This window comes from Lytechinus variegatus, chromosome 1 (assembly GCF_018143015.1).
Source record: "Lytechinus variegatus isolate NC3 chromosome 1, Lvar_3.0, whole genome shotgun sequence".
Classification (NCBI taxonomy): domain Eukaryota; kingdom Metazoa; phylum Echinodermata; class Echinoidea; order Temnopleuroida; family Toxopneustidae; genus Lytechinus; species Lytechinus variegatus.
In genome coordinates, this window is record NC_054740.1 from 11,108,295 (window position 1) to 11,127,198 (window position 18,904).

General features: G+C 34.2%; 1 protein-coding gene across 2 annotated transcripts in view; it reads left to right on the forward strand.

The window, feature by feature from the left end:
* LOC121428539 (bifunctional epoxide hydrolase 2-like) overlaps positions 1 to 5,539 on the forward strand; it is a 64,732-nt gene extending 59,193 nt beyond the window's left edge. Inside the window, exons 17-20 of one of the 2 annotated variants that reach the window (XR_005971810.1) lie at positions 33 to 113; positions 1,135 to 1,193; positions 2,034 to 2,191; positions 2,231 to 5,539. Coding sequence is in view for 1 of the 2 variants with exons in the window: in XM_041625314.1 (XP_041481248.1) it covers positions 33 to 113; positions 1,135 to 1,193; positions 2,034 to 2,124 (231 nt within the window). In the remaining variant the exon portion in view is untranslated. Of the gene's footprint in view, positions 1 to 32; positions 114 to 1,134; positions 1,194 to 2,033 lie in introns of both variants that reach the window. The other variant, XM_041625314.1, reaches the window with a different exon arrangement.
* The last annotated feature ends 13,365 nt before the right edge of the window (positions 5,540 to 18,904 follow it).

Below are 18,904 nucleotides of genomic sequence, written 5' to 3' on the forward strand. Positions count from 1 at the left end.
ATTTTTCTCTTAATTTTTCATTTACATATCAGCTCATCGTTCCATCTTTGGTCGTGACATCAGGTCAAGGGTCACCAAAGAATATCCCGGATGTCAGTGAACTACAGAAATGGGTGAGTCAGAGATTTAAAAAATCTTACTTCTAATTGAAAAAATAGTCATAAAAAAGTCTTTTTATCACGAATCTAGTGAGATCTCTATGTTCTATAAAAATAAACATGATCACAGTTTTATCATTAACGTTTCATTTTGGTCAACAAATAATAAGAAAGTTACTAAATACAGAGAATGCATTTCTATATCATTGCAAATTGATGTACCGCAAGTCGCCTATTGACACATGGGAATTAAAAGAAACAACTATTAATAGATAATGAAATAAATGGGTACCTGGGAGGATACGAAATTATTCAAATTCAAAATTCATATTGTTTCATTATCTCAGTAAAACCTTTACATAAAAAAAAATGTAATACAAAGTTAAGAGACATGTATTTAAACAAGACAGTCTAAAAATTGCATTATGGTTCAGAATCATACTGAGGGTAGCAGTCATAAAGGAAATAAAAACAAATCCTTATGTTTAGGCCGACCCATTAATAAACGAAAAGATGAAATAGAAAATGCAATAATAACATTCATGGACTATGGCAAAAACATGTTTAAAAACAAACAAAATAACTTAGAAATACTCATAAACAATGAAGGCATAAAAAGTGCCATGCCATAACATATTATACAAGTGGTATTCATACGCCATTCAGCCACTGAATTTCTAAAAATGGAATCTTTTGAACTTTTTGAAAAAATAATTAAGTGTTTTTGCATTACGTATTTCATCTGTTAGTGAAATCATGTGTTATTGAAGTTATGCCTAGCAATTGATTTTGGAGTCTCTTGTTTTATGCTTCCTAGTAAGTGGATAAAGTGTGTGCGGGAAAGCCAAGATCTTAGTCAATAGGGAAAACCCTGTATAGACCATGTAGACGTCGCTCTGATGGATCCAGATGTATGCCCAATATGAAAATGAAAATAGTGTCATTATAACACAGAACACAGAAATTAGGTTTTTTTCGGCATAGGAATCTCGATATGATAATTTTCATTCTAAAACTTTTTTTGTCCTTTCTGCAGGTCCCCGACATTGAACATAGCCATATTTCAGGCTGCGAGATCAAAACAGCCCCAGAACGGTAAGACAAAATCGAATACAGTAGTATATTATGTTAATATCAACCGGTTTTTTTATCGAAAGTGCAACTATTTATTATTGTGATTTTGGTAGTGATATAGGAATGTACCCGCTATTCATGATATTGGTTTTGAGGCAGAGAATGATACACCAGAAATATTCTACGAGTTGGGGAATATTGCAAAAATTGCGCCTAACGATTGGAATATATTTGGTCTCCGTTGGAGAAAAGCAATTCGGTCTTTGATGATCATTTATCATTAGATTGTGCAATATGGCTCGGTATTGCACAACAAATTCTGTCCGTAAGCCTACATGTAATTTTGGTACAAACGGCGACTCATAGAAATTACTAGATACGGCGAATCATGCAACATGCTCTGATGATGGACAGGCAAATCATGAAAAAAACGTAACAATGCACTGCTAAAAGACCTATATAATTTATGGAGATACTGATTACTGAAAAATGTAGTTAATACTAAACGATATTAAATTTTGTGATAGACTTTGTCAAATTGTCAACTTGGTATATAAAAATACTTCATTCATAAGGAATGATACAAACAGAGTTTTCACTGATTAACAAAATACAGGAATTCTTGTTATTACACGAGACTGAAATTGAATGTCAAAAGTGATAATACTTTGAATGATTTGAATTTGATTAAAATCAAATGGTTAATTGAGTTGATTCAATTCTAGATAAAATTATTTATTTCAACATCTAAAAGGCTGCATACATGCACATTTCTTGTTCAAGGTGTATCGACAATTTTGGATATTGATATATAATTTCGATGTAAACTAATTTTTGCCACCCCTTTTTGTCACCATGCAGATCCTCAGAACTTAACCGAATTCTTCGTAAATGGCTCTTTACGAATCACGCAGGCGAACATACACCCCTAATGCCAATGTCCGTTGATTGACATACCCGACAGTAACCACAAGATGGCGTCCTTCAAATGAAAGAGAACAAACTATTGACCAATTTGGCATGGAATGTTTGATTGTCATAAACAATGCACCAGATAATGTATTTGGATTGAAAGAAATTACGAGAGACCTACCTCATATTGATGGATAGTTGATTGGGAGGAAAAATCAGATTCAGTCGTTGCTTCAAGATGGCGCCCTACTCAAAGTGGAGAACAAAGTATTGACCAATCGGGCATGGAATGTTACTATGCAGAGTTTCCCGATCCACCTGAGAATGTCTTTGGATTGGAGGAAATAACAAGAGAGCGAAGTCATGTCGAAGGTTAATTCATTCTTAGGGAAACGATCAGATTTAATTGTCGTCATAAGATGGCGCCCTAATCATCAATAAGAACAAACCATTGATCACTTTGGCATGGAATATCAAATACCGTAGACATGGTTTTCAAATCCTTTAGAGTAAATCTTTGGATTTAAAGTAAATTTGAAAGAGCTTGGTCATCTTGGATAATAATATATTTTGAGGAAACGATCAGGCTCAGTCGTTGCTAAAAGATAGCGCCCTATTAAATTGACCAAGGAGAACATACTATTGACCATAGATATGGGTTAAATACATCTGTGCTATTGGCCATTTGGCATGGAATATCAACATGATCAAAATGCCACAGACATGGTTTCCTGATCCGTGAATATCTTTTGATTGAAAGAAATTACGAGAGAGCTCCGCCATCTCGAAAGCTGATGATTTGGTGGAAAAAGATCAACGATCTCGAATCTGAATAGGCTTACATCAAACCAGAAATGAAACCAACCGGAAATGGAACAAATCGGAAGTGGATCAAACCGGAAGCGGATCAAATCGTGTCAATAGACGCGAATTTAACACAAAATTGTGAAGGAAATTGTGTCTCAATAATTTTTCCTGAGTATATAAATCTCTACTCAATCTGATGATAGTATATATTGTATAACGAAGTGTCATAATGTTAGAAAGGGAGAGAAGGGGTATATTCCTCTCTCTCTATCTCTCTCTCTCTCTCCTTCACATAATGATCGTCTTGTAGGTTCAGAACATGGTACACGTTTATGTTAGGGGAGCCTTTGTAAAGAAAATGTGTAAAAGTAGTGAATCCGACATGTCCGGGAAATGCAGAAAAACCTATGACATCGGACATTGTCTGTTAAAACTAAAATGGGAAGTGTAAATTGTGAAATATAACACTTTTGTCAAATAAACATGTCGTTGTAAATTATTCCGATATGAATATTCTGAATTGCAAAATTTGATTTGTTTTTTTTAGGCATAGTATATTAATAATAATTTTTTGAAGGAGATGCCCTTTGGAATAATTGGGTTATCTTACAGAGTGAGATTTCAAAGAAGAAAGAAGCTTGATAATCACTCATGACGATTTTGGCTTATTGAGATGGTTAGCAACCATTAATTGTGATTAATATTAACTTAATGCAATCTGTATATGTCTGTATAATAATGTATAATTATCAGTACATAATAATGATGTATGAATTATGTATATGTATATTCTCAGGAAAATGTGATAAAATGTTCATAAATTTGTGTGATATAATAAAATAAAATCTATCCGTCTAACAACACTATAGTTTTATGTATATACATATTTTTTTTTACTTTAGACGTCGACGCATAAATCCTATCGCCTTAGGCCAATTTGGCCTCAGAGGCTTAACAAAAATAACCAAGACAATATGATCCTGATTTTTGCACCAATCAACATTCAGAGTAAAAGTGGAATTCATACACACGTACGTTTCTTCTTTGGTTTAAACGACCTGTTGAGAACCACACACGAGATATTGATATTTTGTCTCTTTTCTAATGGCATATCGCCCTCTACTGTTGGTTGGTCCCAAAGCATTTACTGATAGAGAAAATTGCACTTACCTATGAAACAAATTCGTTTCTGACAGAATTTTCAAGCTTAATCCACCCTCAAATTTCAAAAGTTGGTTTTGGCTAAACAGATCATAAAATTAAGTAACTGCCCCTTTATTCGATGCTAATCTTTTCAATCATGTTTCTCTTTGTTATTTTAAAAATGTACATATTTCTACTATACAGTATTATAATATATACATCATGTAAATCTACTTTTAACCAGGAATATTATGATTATTCCATAAATTTCTGTCGATTCAGAGAAAATTTTTGTTTCATGTAAATGTTTTCATTATAACCATGATAACGCTCTATCCAAGCTAGTCTCGGAGCAGTATTTGATATTGCAATTGTTTGTATATTTTGTGTAACACAATACATAATAACAAATTTATTCGGAATTTACATGCGTTTTACATGCAAACCTATTTTCTTATAAACTTTCAATGCGAGTTGAATTAATAGATTCAATATATATGTTTACAAATCAAACACGCACATCCCCTTTTTTTTTGGGGGGGGGGGTTGGGGCCGGCGTTTGTTGATTAAAGTAGAACCGAATCCAATGAAAACAAATCTGTTCTGTTTCGATAGAAGGCGCTACATGAGATCATTTACTCATCACTCATCTGCAAATCTAAAAGATTATATTTCTATTTTGTTCAGGGAAAAAGGTCATCTTTCGCAAAGTCGGTTTTCTTTGTCGATCGATATAATAATAATATTTCATTTACCCAGGGTAGCCACTTCAATCATAAGACTGCTCTTCCAGCTGGTCCTGCATAACATAACATGTTATTATTACCCTTCTCCAGTCTAAATGCTGAGCTCGAGGCAAGAAGGCAGAATGTCCCATGTTTATAAGTCTTTGGTATGACTCGGCCGGGAATCGAACCCACCGTGACGACCTCCCGTTCATGAGGCGGACGCTCTACCACTAAGCCATATGTATATTTTCTCTGCTCCCACATTGTTATGTGAGAGAAGTTTGGTAATCATGTTTAATAATTCTGAAAATTTGTTTGTAATCTCATTGATACGATTATATTTCTATGTTTCATATACATGTACAAAACTTTGATTTAGATGAATTGTGATTGTAAACTTATCGATTTGAGAGAGTCAAAAAATAAAATATTATTTAAAACAGAAAAATCTTTTTTCTTGCGAAGTCACTAGCTACTTTTTTTCGCACGATAAAGCTTGTTATTTTTATACTTAACAGTTGTTTTTTCCATTTTAGACAAATTTCTCCTTTATCTTGCTTATTTTAGGTTAACCGTTTGTGGAAAATCAGTATTACCGCAGAAAATGTTTGGTTAGATCAATATTTTAAGAATTGTTTGGTTGCTGTGAAGTGTGATAAGTACATTATAAATTTGTGATTTCGATTAAAGTATTGTTCAGTGATTTATGGATTTAAATACTTTGTACATCGACTAAAATGATGAATTTTGAATTGAATAAAAATGAAAATAGCAGTATCTTCAGTTGATTGTTATTGACTCATTTGTTATTGTTATTGGTGTGCATGTCTCATGAGTATTTAGAAATCTAAAAGTCGGTTCTACCTCAACAAGTAGATTTGAATACATTGGCTAAATTGATTTCACATAAAGGATAATGAAAACATTGAAATAAGTAAGTCTGTGTCAAAGAATCGATCACTTAAAGAGACAAGTACTGTGATGTCACACAAGTCATGTACACCCCTCCCCCGCCCCTCCGTTAGACAATAAAAATATATCTCTAAACATGGCTTTTGCTCATTCTAATAATATGAAAAACAATGATCATGAAGTTATGAAACATCTATCACATGCAATCTCAATAGTTTGAAAGGACGATTCTGATTGGTTCCTAATCAGTCTACAGAGCAAAATTGACATGCAACGACAATCTTGATAGGCCATTTCATTGAGCAATAATTGCTAAACTTTGTGTTACGGGGTCATGGACTTGTGAAAGAACTTGGATGCAATAACATGTAATGGCATTACGTTATTTCTTTTTATGAACACGAGGAGGCGCCCTTCGATAAAGAAGAATGAAAAGGCAATAGGACAGATATTGTGTCAAATAAATTCATATATTTTTTTCTTTTTCAGATGGGAGGGGGGGGGGGCTGGAAGCAAAAAGAGAACCTTGATTCTGGTCCAATGATGGTAGGGGAGAGCCCGCTCCCGGAACTGGGCCCACCTGCCAACCTCGCCCCCATGAGAGATGATCATGTTCTCAAGTTCGAACTAGACGAGTGATACCACATGCTTCGTGGCACCTCCAAAAGTTTATTGCACCCAGAGTCATAATCGTTAAAGGGCAATGTCACAGTAAATTCGACTTGATTCCAATTTTAAAAGAGATAGATAAATGTATCAGTGAAAAAAAATGAATGAATACATAGATTATTGAAAATAAGCATAGAATCAAATTAAAATAGACAAAAGTGTTTAAATAGTTATTACGAAAAAAATCCACTATAGAAATAGACTTCCGCCTTTAGCACCTCTATTAAACTATGAATGTTGTGACGTCACAATGACTTCCATTCCGATAGTTGAATATGCTCATCAGATATATTGATGGGGGGAATGATGTATAAACGCTCCCGCATACATGTATTTCTGTCAAAATCCTCATATACACTCTGTGTGAAAGGAGTTACAACCATGACCTACATTCTAACCACAAAATTGGGAAGGTTTCAAAAAAGCAGCATGAAAAAGATAAAAGGTAAGATGATAATGTCCACACATAATGTTCTATTACGAATTGTCGCCAGACTTGAATGTTGATGAAATTGTGTTTGTGCACTTCCTGTCTGTGCAAAAGGCACATTTATATTTCATCTTATTTCATTATTTTGGAAGGGAATCAAAATGATCTGATACCACTTGCACATGCAGATACCTGCCAAAACAATCGATGCGATTTTGAAATCACTAAAAATTTATATGACTAATGGCACATTAACTCATGATTCTCGAAATAAGGTATCGCCAAATTAAAAAATATCATTACAAAATCCAATTTTAAAAATGGAAGGATTTGTTTGTTTCTGAATAAAAGTCACCTTGCACCTTACGATTGGTCTGTGACCCGATATTAGGATATTAGAATTTGATGCTAAATGTTGAAACATGGAATATATTACTGTGTAATGTTCTAAATCATCATACGAATACCTATGTTCAAATCTGTGACTAGATGTTATAATCCTAATAAGAATAAAAGCTAATTCAATATCTAGTCGTAATGACCTCATAGCAATCGTACAATTGGCAAGGCTCTAAATTCCAAGGATTTAAAATAAATCCCGATCGGCTGTGAATGGTGACCAGCAAATTTTTTTTAATTATTCTTAATCTTTAGGATTAACTTTTAAATCTCAAATGATTTAAATTCAAATCTTTTAGCTTTATGTTTAAATCCTAATGGTTTAAGTCTTAATCTAATATTCGGCTGGTCACTATATTTACAGCCGATCTTGGTTTATTTTCAATCCTTAGAATTAAGAGGGTATATAAACGATTTTAAACTAATATGACCTCCACTCCAAAACAAAGGCTTGCAATCATCCAAATTTGTTGTATTAGTATTCCTTCAGTTAATGTTGGCATAAAATAAAAAAAATATATATTTGTCATTCATATTGTCACAAAAACCGCAAATTGTTATAAAATCAGATCGTGGATCAGTCCAAAGGTGTGCGCCGGCCTTTATGTCGCTCCAGATTGTAAATTGCTCAAGGCATCTGAAACGTTTCTAGGTCTGTTTTGAATATTTGGTGATTGGTTCATGTTAAGGCTCAAACGGCAGTAAATATAAATTCATGTTCATCCGTGCACTGATGTAAGCGCTGCTCTATCTCGGAGAGTACCGTGTATGATTCATTGCTTATAATCCCAAACGGTTGGGTCATTCAAATTTTAATCCACCTGTGAGACTTCTGATAAACGTGAAGATGAAACGCAAGGAAGCGAAGGGGGGGGGCTGGAGACAGATAGGAAATCTGGTGGCGAGGCAGCTAGGATAAAGGCGTCTTATGATGATGGGGGAGGGGTAAACTAAAAAAACAAGAGAAAAGGAAGCAAATGAAGATTAGTTGAAACAGAAAGAGAGAGAGAGAGAGAATGGGGAGGGGGGACATACAGAGAGGGGAGGGGGGCCTTAGAGGAATTGCAATTTCTAGAGGAAGGTAGGGATAAATGCATCAGGGTAAAAAAAATAGTTAGGCCTACATTTAGATGTCACAATGATAATATTCACGAATTGTGTTTCGGACCCCTAATGATAACAGGTGAAAATATTTCAAAACAATGGCAGGAAATAAAGGGGCATACGAGGCCCCCATAATCGATTAATAAACTGAGGGCCGAAAGATGGCAGAATGGACTGGAGAGAGAGGAAAGGGGTGAGTTATAAGGGTGTAAAAAATGTAGGCCGTCATCGGGAGGAAAAGGGGGATTAATTCGACCATGACCGCGTTGACCGTCAGCACGAAAGCAGGTCGCGGCTCTTTGGCTATCATAGTGGTTACTATCAGCCAACTGACCAAATTTGCCGTGTGACCGATTTGAACCTCCTTTTTTCCAATTGGGGTAAACCTTTTTTAACGAAGACCGTGTTCAAAGTTCCTATAGGAACTTTGAACACGGTCTTCGTTAAAAAAGGTTTACCCCAACTTTGAACACGGTCTTCGTTAAAAAAGGTTTACCCCAATTGGAAAAAAGGAGGTTCAAATTTTACTACAATATAATAATGAAAAGGTCTAATAAAATCATGATGAATGAAGAGAAGATATAATAAACTAATCTGGTTTTTCTTATCTCTGAAACTTTTTAGACTATTGAAACTCTTTCTCCCTTGGTATTATTGTGAAAACAGAATATGGTCAATGTGATACTTTTTTGTATTAAAAAAAGCCGTTATGCATGCAAAATAAAGCAAAATTGAGAGAAAAAACAGGTGCTGAATCTAATATGCATATAAGAATGCTTTGCAACTGCTCGGTTATACTTAGACCAGAGTCTAATTTATTTGCTATAGAAAATTGAAAATGTTATCGCGCAGTTTGCATCTCATTGAGGTAATGATAGTATATATAGATGAATGAATTATCAAAAGATATTGAATACCATCGTAAATTATCTTTTAACCCTAAATAGACTGGGCTATTGTGATGCCTAAGAAGATGGGGGCTGATTCAGCCCCCCCCCCCCCCTCATGATCTCGGCCGTTTACCGCGCGATCGCCACGAAAACTGGCAAGCGCGTTACCCATGGCATAGTTTAGAAAACTAAAAGATAAAATCCTGCGAAAAATGTCATTGCTAATTATTTGTGCGTAAAATAAATTGGTTCCTCTAATTAACTGAATGAGACCCCTAAAATGTTAAATTTGGGTTCACTTACTCTTTATAGGAATCTGATCAAATGTACCTTTAAAATTCAACATCACATTAATTTCTTATGCATTTCTTTCTTTTTCGACTTTTTGGAAATTGGTGAGGACATTATTTTGACCATAAAAATGATGAAATTTATTGATTTTAGTCAGTAAAATGAAAAGTAATGATACATTTATGAATTTTGGCGAAAACACTATTTGCATTTGATTTGTACACAAATTCACGTTTTTGAGCAATTTTGGGTCTGCATGCACTTAGGAAATGGTTAAAAAGGAGAGGGCTAGATTTGGGGGAAAAACGGAAAGACTCAGCTAATCTTGTGGAAAAGATTGATTTCCCGCCCAGTTTAGTTCCAACTGAACTTTGTTGAGACCTATAGGCCCTATTGGTTTTTTTGCAGTGGAATATAATTACATTTTGAAGAAATAACAACAAAATGACCATTTTCCTTGATAATCATGTGAATTTACATGAATAGATGATGATGATGATGATAACAATAATGATGATGATGATGGTAATAATAATAATAATTATAATGATGATGATAATAATAATAATAATAATAATAGCAATAACAACAATAATAATAAAGAAATGATAATAATAATAACAACAATAGCAAAGAAGAAAATAATAATAATAACAATAACGATAGCGAGTTTCAAGGGGTACTCCGGGCTAAAAATAAATATGATTTGAAAACATATGAAGTAAAATCGAACAAACAAAACACTTATAATATTTTGTCGAAATCAGACAAGGAATAAATTCATGAGATTTCAAAGCTTGGCATTAATTCGATGAAACGGTTTTATGCATGTCCCCATGAATATGCAATGAGCAAGCTGATGATTGCATATCCCCACTTATTCTTTTGTATTTGATTGCACTAAAATATATATATTCAAATTTTTGTCCGCCGAGAATGAAAAAAACAACTACTTTGGATTGATAAAAATAATGATTCAATGTGTAAGGTAAGTATTGCTGGAACTTATTTTGTTAAAATGGAGACACATGAGATACCCATGTATGAAAATATGAACTAATTATGATTTGATGTAATAACAAAGGAAAATGGGGACATTGCATCATCACCCCACATAGTTCATATTCATGATGAAGTGCATATAAATTACTGTTTTCACTAAACTTTTCAATTTAATAACTTTGTCATTTGTTATGACATTTTGACAAAATTTTCATTTTTTTCAGTGAATTATGCTCTATTTTTTTACATGTAATTCTTTTCAGCCCAGAGTACCTTTTAATGCACCTGTAAACCTTCTTGATTAAATCCAGAACATCTTTATTATGAAGTCTGAACTATTTAAGATAAATGATATTAATACTTTACAACTACCACTGTTTATGCATAGATATAATTATGACATGCTTCCTCCAGCATTCACGTATTTATTTTCATATAATAATAATTTACATTCATATAAGAACATGTAATAATATTCACTTAAACAAGCCCAGGACACTATTTGCACATAAAGCACTAAGACATCATGGACCTGATATTTGGAATGCATGATTCACTCAGGCTGACAAGATCATTTTATTCCTTTAAAGGACAAGTTCACCCCAACATAAATTTGATTTGAATAAAAAGAGAAAAAATCAACAAGCATAACACTGAAAATTTCATCAGAATCGGATGTAAAATAAGAAAGTTAGAAATTTTAAAGTTTCGCTTTATTAAAAAAAAAACAGTTATATGCACATCGAGGTCGGTATGCAAATGAGGAACTGATGACAACACTCACTCACTATTTCTTGTGTATTTTATGATATGAAATACTTGATTTTCTCGTCATTGTCATCTGAAATGAAGTTTCATTCCTCCCTGAACACGTGGAATTCCATTATCTTAACATTTTGTACTTCAGGCAAGGAGGTCCTAATCGTCAAATTCGTAAAAATTGAAATATTGTATAATTAAAACAATAAAAAACAAAAGAAACAGTGAGTGAGTGAGTGACATCATCAACTCTCTCATTTGGATGTAGCTGGCTCGTTCATATAACTATTTTGTTAAAAATAAGTGAAACTTTGAAATATCATAACTTTCTTATTTTACATCCGATTTTGATGAAATTTTCAATTAAACCATTTTGCAATTAAACCAAAACCACAAAATTAAAAAAAAAGAAAATCACTATCATTGTTACCATTATTTTAATTAGACATTGACTTTTTCCTAGAACATGTATAAATTAAAAATCAAACAACAAAACGTGTTATTTTCTAACATTTCATGCTAAGGACCAAGAATTTCCGTTGCCCCCCCCCCTCACAGTCCTCATGCACGTTTTATGACAATAGATATCAATTATTTGGGCTATTTTCCATGGCTGTAACGTTTTCAAGCTTTGCTTTTGTGACGACCCTTGCAACCATCATATTTATTGTGTAACTAAAAATTCCACTTAATATTTTTCATTTATGTATGATATATTTGATGATTTATATACAAAACTATTGTTCCTTATCTTGCTGTCAACTTTCAGATATGAATTTTCTTGTCCAGAATTGTGTTATGAAAAATGTTGCAAAAACCAATAATGAAATGAAATGAAAATGTACAGGGCTGGATCTGAAACATTACCCAATCCATTAAAGACATTCCATAATAACTCTACATCCTTTATATTATCAATAAATTATTTTGTCAATGGTTAATTCATATTGCAAGAAAGGGGGATGTGGGCGGATTCCATAAACTATAAAAATAAGGAAGATGACTATCAAGTCCTTTTGATAGATAATTTCCTTAGCAATGTCTGCCAGACCACAACATACTACAAAACAAATATCTAGCTTGTGTATCGCACGTCCAAATTTCTCTGAAACGTTGGGAATAAACCCGATGCAATACGATGCAAACCTTACGCAATGCGTTAATGTAATAGCCGAAAAAAAAATCATTGCCAACTTGTTTTTTTTTTTAAAGACATTTTGCGCAAAGCGTTCCAATATCCTGGTTACCGGCATGCAGGTTTCGATGATTGGCTAATTTATTTCGGAAACCATTGGGGGAGGAAGGGGGCCTCCATCAAAAAGGGGAGGCAACCACCATAAACTCCTTCTCAGTAATTAGGGCAAGCCCGAAAAATTCGTACCCATCGCCAGTGCGATACTAAAAAAAAAGGCGGAAAGGAAAATTGCCATTTTTTATTGCAAATAAATTATGTCTTTAGGAAGAATTCCTGCTTCATGGCAATCCCAAAATGGTTACGAAAATAAGTTTATGATTCCCCAAACGGGCATAAACGGGGTAAGGGGGTGCACCCACCCCTCCTTTTCTTATTGTTTTGTGGTGTCATTGGCATTTGTTAGCCTACATGTGGCCCCCCTTCGTCGGAAATGAGATAATTTGTCGTGCCGAATTCGGTCAGCTTGCGGAAGGCTGGTAATATACAGCGCGGATAGCCTCATCAGCGCGTCTTCACTCGCTTCCTGCACCGTGTGACACGGGTCTTCGCTTCGGGACTTGCAGGGGCTCGGGGCTGTGAATACCTTTATTATGGTGGCTCGCTATTCATTTCACCATTTTAAACTTATAAATAATTATTATAAACACTAATTTTCTTTACTATCATTTAGATTTATTTTATATACATTGATATACAAGGGAAAATAGTAATTTTCCTCGTTTATCTATCGCTTAATACGACTGACGAAGTCTCTCAGCGATTTACAGATGTATCAGAAAGTCGACGATTTCATACACTCAATATTTCTTTTGTATTTCGATCATATGAAATAAAACAAATATCTCGAGCTTTGCAGATTTGGCAATGAGGAAACGATTCATTGACTCATATTGTAAAATATCATAACTTTGTCATATGAAAACAGTTTCCGATGAACTATTTAGCGTTCAGCGTTCAATACTTCTTTGTTTTTTTTTTCTTTTCATTCTTTTTTTTCGTGTGGTGGACTTTCCCTTTCATTGCTTTGTGATGGCATTTGCTATTTAAAATAAAAAAATCTTTTAAAACAAACAAACAACAATAAAACATTAAGGCAAACTAAAATTGAGATTGGAATTTAGATTTGTTTTCAGTTGGATGGTTCGAAATCTTTAAACACTTTTTTACAAGGTGTTTCAACAGCCAACAAAAAAATATATATTTCATGATTTATTTAAACATTTTTCTATCATTACGATTATTTAGAATGTGCCCCTCAATGTAATGAGTCTCAATTTAGGGGGATGCATAATAATCATGGCTATTTAATTACAATGATACAACTGGCCAATTAATCAGATTTGTTGAAGAACTATTGAACACCATTGCCAAGAAAATAGCGTATAGTACTTTTGCTACATTGGCATGCAAGCATGTTAACATTCATGGTATTTAGTATGACTAGAAAACATCGTGTCTATATCTAAGCGTTAAGTTCAACATCAGGTACTTGAAATTTGTTCGGATAATTAATCATATCCAGTCCTCTATTTGTCACAGAATACACATCTTGAAGTTTGAGAATGTATACAAATACTTTGCATTCACTGTGTGTGGGACACGGATACATGGAAGAGAAGTTTTGTCTACTCTTTGAGAAGTCAGCGAGGAAATCGTATAATGATGTACTTGTTACACCCTTTTCGCATAAAATCAGATATCTCAGACCATGTAGACCCTGCAACACAAATATATTAGGTGGATGGTAACTAGCCAGTCCTTTAGATAAAATGTTAATGGTCTTGGTTACCTTCGTTTTTATTTTTTTTATATGATTGATTGTACAGTTTTACAAAGGGGGGGGGGGCATTTTTCTATACCAAGTGAACTATCCGTCGGTAAAATAAAAATCAAATATTCATCTTTAAATCTTATTCGGAATTTTTTTTATCTTGATATTGACGTTAATGAAAAAAAATCGTTATTGGATATGAAATAGCAAACAGAAGCACAAGACTTGGTAATTTCATCCTTAATTATGCTCAATTTATTGAAGGCCTATATAAGAATTATGTCAAAGAATGTCAAAGACGCAATGGCAACATACATCTGCTGAAACTTAAATTTAAAAGACCAAATAAATAAGGGCATTCGTAATAATACTGTTTCGATTGCGAAACTTGACCTGTCAGCTATACATCTGTCACAGATAGTCCGCACTGTGTCATTATCGCATTATAAATCAAGGAACTTTTCAATAATGATATTAAGGCTGGTTATTTAGATCCAATCCAGTTTATAGATCGTAGATTGTCTGGGGCGGCGGAACGTATTTTCGTTGGGGGGGGGGCTATATATCAAAAAGGTGCAAACAGATATTTTCCCCATGAGATCATCATCTGCGTGAAGTAGTTGAGTGTAGCAAAGCCTTTTTGAAGCGGTTTCTGATTGATAGCATTACATATATATATATATTTACCAAGATAAATGTATGCTGCCCAACATTTTAAGCGTGTAGGGATTCGAAGCGACTATAAAATACTACATGTCAAAAATAATACCCTCTCAATATTTAATTTTGACATTGATATTTGAAAATGCATATACTCTAAATAGTATTTTTTAAATGTAAAATTATGAAAAGTGTCTCACAAAAATCTACAAGTCCATTGATTCATTCCCCCTTTCTTACCGGAAATATGACAACGTTGGCACCTGTTTATAGGCTATACCGATTAGAAACAATAATGTTTGAAGACTTCGACCAAATGCCCACGGTCTATGTCATGCATTGACATTCATTTTCGCAATTTAATTTCTTAAAATGGCAGTTGAGGCACGAAATGCCAATTATCGTTTCCTTTTGGAATTTTCAGATTTGTCTTTGAGAGTATCAATATTATGCTATAGGCCTTTCCTATATGAGGTACATTTAGGGATATACCGTAGTTCATAGTATGATTATGATGATTGTCATAATACAATAGCATATAAATAAACGCATGTGGTGGGCGCAGCAACCCCCTAACCCCCTTCGACATATCAAACCCTATACCTTTTCATTGCCAACTTCTTTCCAAATCCACCGAAATTGCGCAACAGCTTCTTTATCATTATTTTATTACGCAAAACATCTTCACTATCAGCTAGGTCGCATCACTTTCTCGCATACTCCTTCTTGTCCAACCATTTTGCCCCCTATGTTCCTGCGACGACTATGAGCGTATGGAATTGATTTCACGGCTGAAAGATGATTGTTAACCATCTTTTTGTATTCCAATTCTATGTTTCTATGCATCTGATTAAAATATCGAGGAGCACGTGAAAATGAAAATATCTCGTTATTGTGCTTTACGAATGCAAATCTCTTTTACCGCATTGACAGTTTTTGTATGGCTATACGACGTATAAATAGACGTTTGGGTGGAAGGATGTATTGGTGTAGGATGTATGGATATGTGATATGTGGATATAGGAAGCATGAATATAAAATGTACAGATATAAGACCTATGCATAAGCATTGTATGGATGCTGGACGTATGGATATACATGGGGCTTGTTGATATAAGACATTTTGGATATAGGATGTGTAGATACAGGACATATACGGATATAAGGATATAAGACGTATGAATATAGGAGTAGGACGCATGAATATAGGAAATATGGGCACTGGACGTATGGATATACGTCGTATGGGAATAGGGTGTATGGCTAAACGACGTTTGGTCATAACGTTAGGACATCTGGATATACCATGTATACGTCGTATGGATACAAGGTATAGATATATAGGAACACTGTTAGAAAATTTATCCTTATAATAAAAGAAGTTCCTGCAGCAGAGTCTCGAGAACACCTGTAATCTTACCGAATTGCGTAATCCTACAGGAAATTGGTATTTGATGTATGGAATCTTACAAATTTCCTTGAATAAAACACCCTTTTCCCCCTTTTTAAACAGACCTGTTCTGTTCAATTGCAGAAAAATTCTTGTGTTATGAATTTACAGAATGATTCTGTTATTGCTTTCTACAAAATCTGTTTATTTTCTGTAAAATCACGGTTTTTTTATCAGTGAAGTATGGCTATAGCATTTTTTGAGTCTTGAATGATTTTACTCAAATTCGTCATTTGAAATATCGACAGGACACCGCGTTAGTCATTTCGTGTATGATCGCAAATACGTATCATACCATAAGTGATATTAAGTCCCAAATGGATACAAATAAGTAGGTTTAAAAGTGGCAAGTATGGTATAGTTTGTTAACACGCGAAGTATGAAGTAGTTCGCATTCATCTCAATGAAATGAATCCATTAATCAGTCAGCCGATCAGTATTTTTTTGGATTGATTTTGTCGCTTCCCCCCCCCCCCACAAGGATTTTCATCAGCATGTCAGTGTCACTCCCTGCCTTCCTATCTTATGTTTTCTTTCCATTCTCACCACTTCCCTCTACTTTCCAAATTCAAGTTTACCTTTCTTTCCCCCTTTTTGACACCGATGTAAGTTTATGTTTCTAGCTCCGATAATGCCACTATACCGCAAAACACATGTCCCATAACAAACGGAGATGCACGATGAAGGATAGATTTGGATCACGTCCAATCCTTGATAACAGACTGAACGATATGAAATATCGAGACATATCAAACTTTCGATCACAATTTTTATCTAAAATGTAAGATATGTGAGCTTCCGCAACTGAAGTTAGTTGTCTTCCTTTGTTTTGATCAACCAATTGAGGTGGGGGTAAACTTGTTTTAACCCTATGGTGTATTTGAGATGCACTGAGGACGGGGGGGGGGGGATAATGATTCCCCTTCTGATCTCGGTCGACGTTGGCGCGATCGGACGCGATCGCGCCGAAATTTGGCACGCACATTTTTACCACATAAAGTACAAGCCAGTATAAATTTCTTTTTGAAAAGAATAATTTTATATTAATTATGACTAATTTTAAGATATGCAAATTAATTCCTTTGTTTTAGAATTTTTTATGCTTTTCCTTCTTTTTTTCCTTGTTTTTTTTCAATGGAAATTATTACAGACCATTAAACAAATAAATTAAACCCTAAATTAATTTAGCAGACCAATTAGAACAGAAAATGATTACCCTTTTATGAATTTCATCTTCCATAGACTTTGTACACAAAGTATAAAAATGAGCAATTTTCGGCATGTCTCGTAAAACGTCATGTGGCGTCGCGATACTATAAACTAATGTCACGAATTTAGTCTCAAATTTTACTCTCGATAAAAAAATTGCGGAGCATCAAGGCCCCCAGTCCTTTTAAATTTAAGTTCCCGATAATTTAGTTAATGACAAATTTCGTATAAGATATACATTGTTTATTGATACATGCATTTCTTTTTAATACATGATATAAAAATTAATGAGTATTCGAAAGATTAAAGAATGTAAATTTTACAATAACTGTAACACGAAATGCAGAATTGATTTCTTAAACTAAATTTCATGAAAGTATACTTTTGTCGTGTCGTATTTGCCCATTTGACGACTTAACGTACAATGTGATAACTTAAATCATAAACTTAAATCAAATAAAATAGCTTGATATATCATTCCACCGATCCGGTTGCATCTTTGATTGTGTACACATTATTCTGTTATTTTTAATGATATTGCACGTAAATGCACTGAATAATTTCACCTATCAATATAATACTTTCTCTTTTATGAACAAGGGTTCAAGCCGGTATGTTAAAGCACTGAGGCAACATTCTCCTCCATGCTATCATTTCATAAACATCATCAAGCAAAAAAAGGAAGAATAAATAAATAAAAGTAAAAAATCCAGCCATTACAATCCAGCTGTTCACAATCACATGGTTTGATAACGATAGTTAGTGTATTTCCCCTTAGATGATTCAAGATGGACATGATTCTTGATATTTTTAAGTCAGAAAATATTTTTTCCAACTAATGATCTACACGTAGTAAAAAAAAATATTAAGCAAGTATGAAAGCAATTACGTCAGGCATGGTATCTCATATTTCATCAAAGTTAATTTGAAAATGCTCACGAAATTTTGATAGATTCATAGATATGTGAAAACAATTGATAGGATAATTCTGTGGAGGAAAAAAAGACCATTAATGTGTGGCAACGGTCGAGAAGGAGATTGCATGTTTTGGACGATTTTAAGCGCTTGCATCATGGTAACATCAAGGGTATGATGTATGTTCTTGCAGAAGGATTTCCAATCTGTATTTCATGTGAAGTTTACTTTCGAAAACAAAGTCTATTCCCATGTGAGCCCTTTGAAAACGACTTGAAGCTTTAGGTATAGCAAGCAGTTGCGACTTCCTCCCAGCGCAGCGCAGGAAGGTGAGTCGGCACGGCGCTTCCCCTTCAGACGGCTTGAACACCTACCCACGCACCCCCACCGATTATTCTATACACGCACATTATCCACCCACTCACTCCTCAACGCAGCGTGATTCTATGTACCGTACGTGCATTGTACGCGACAGTCGTAAACTCG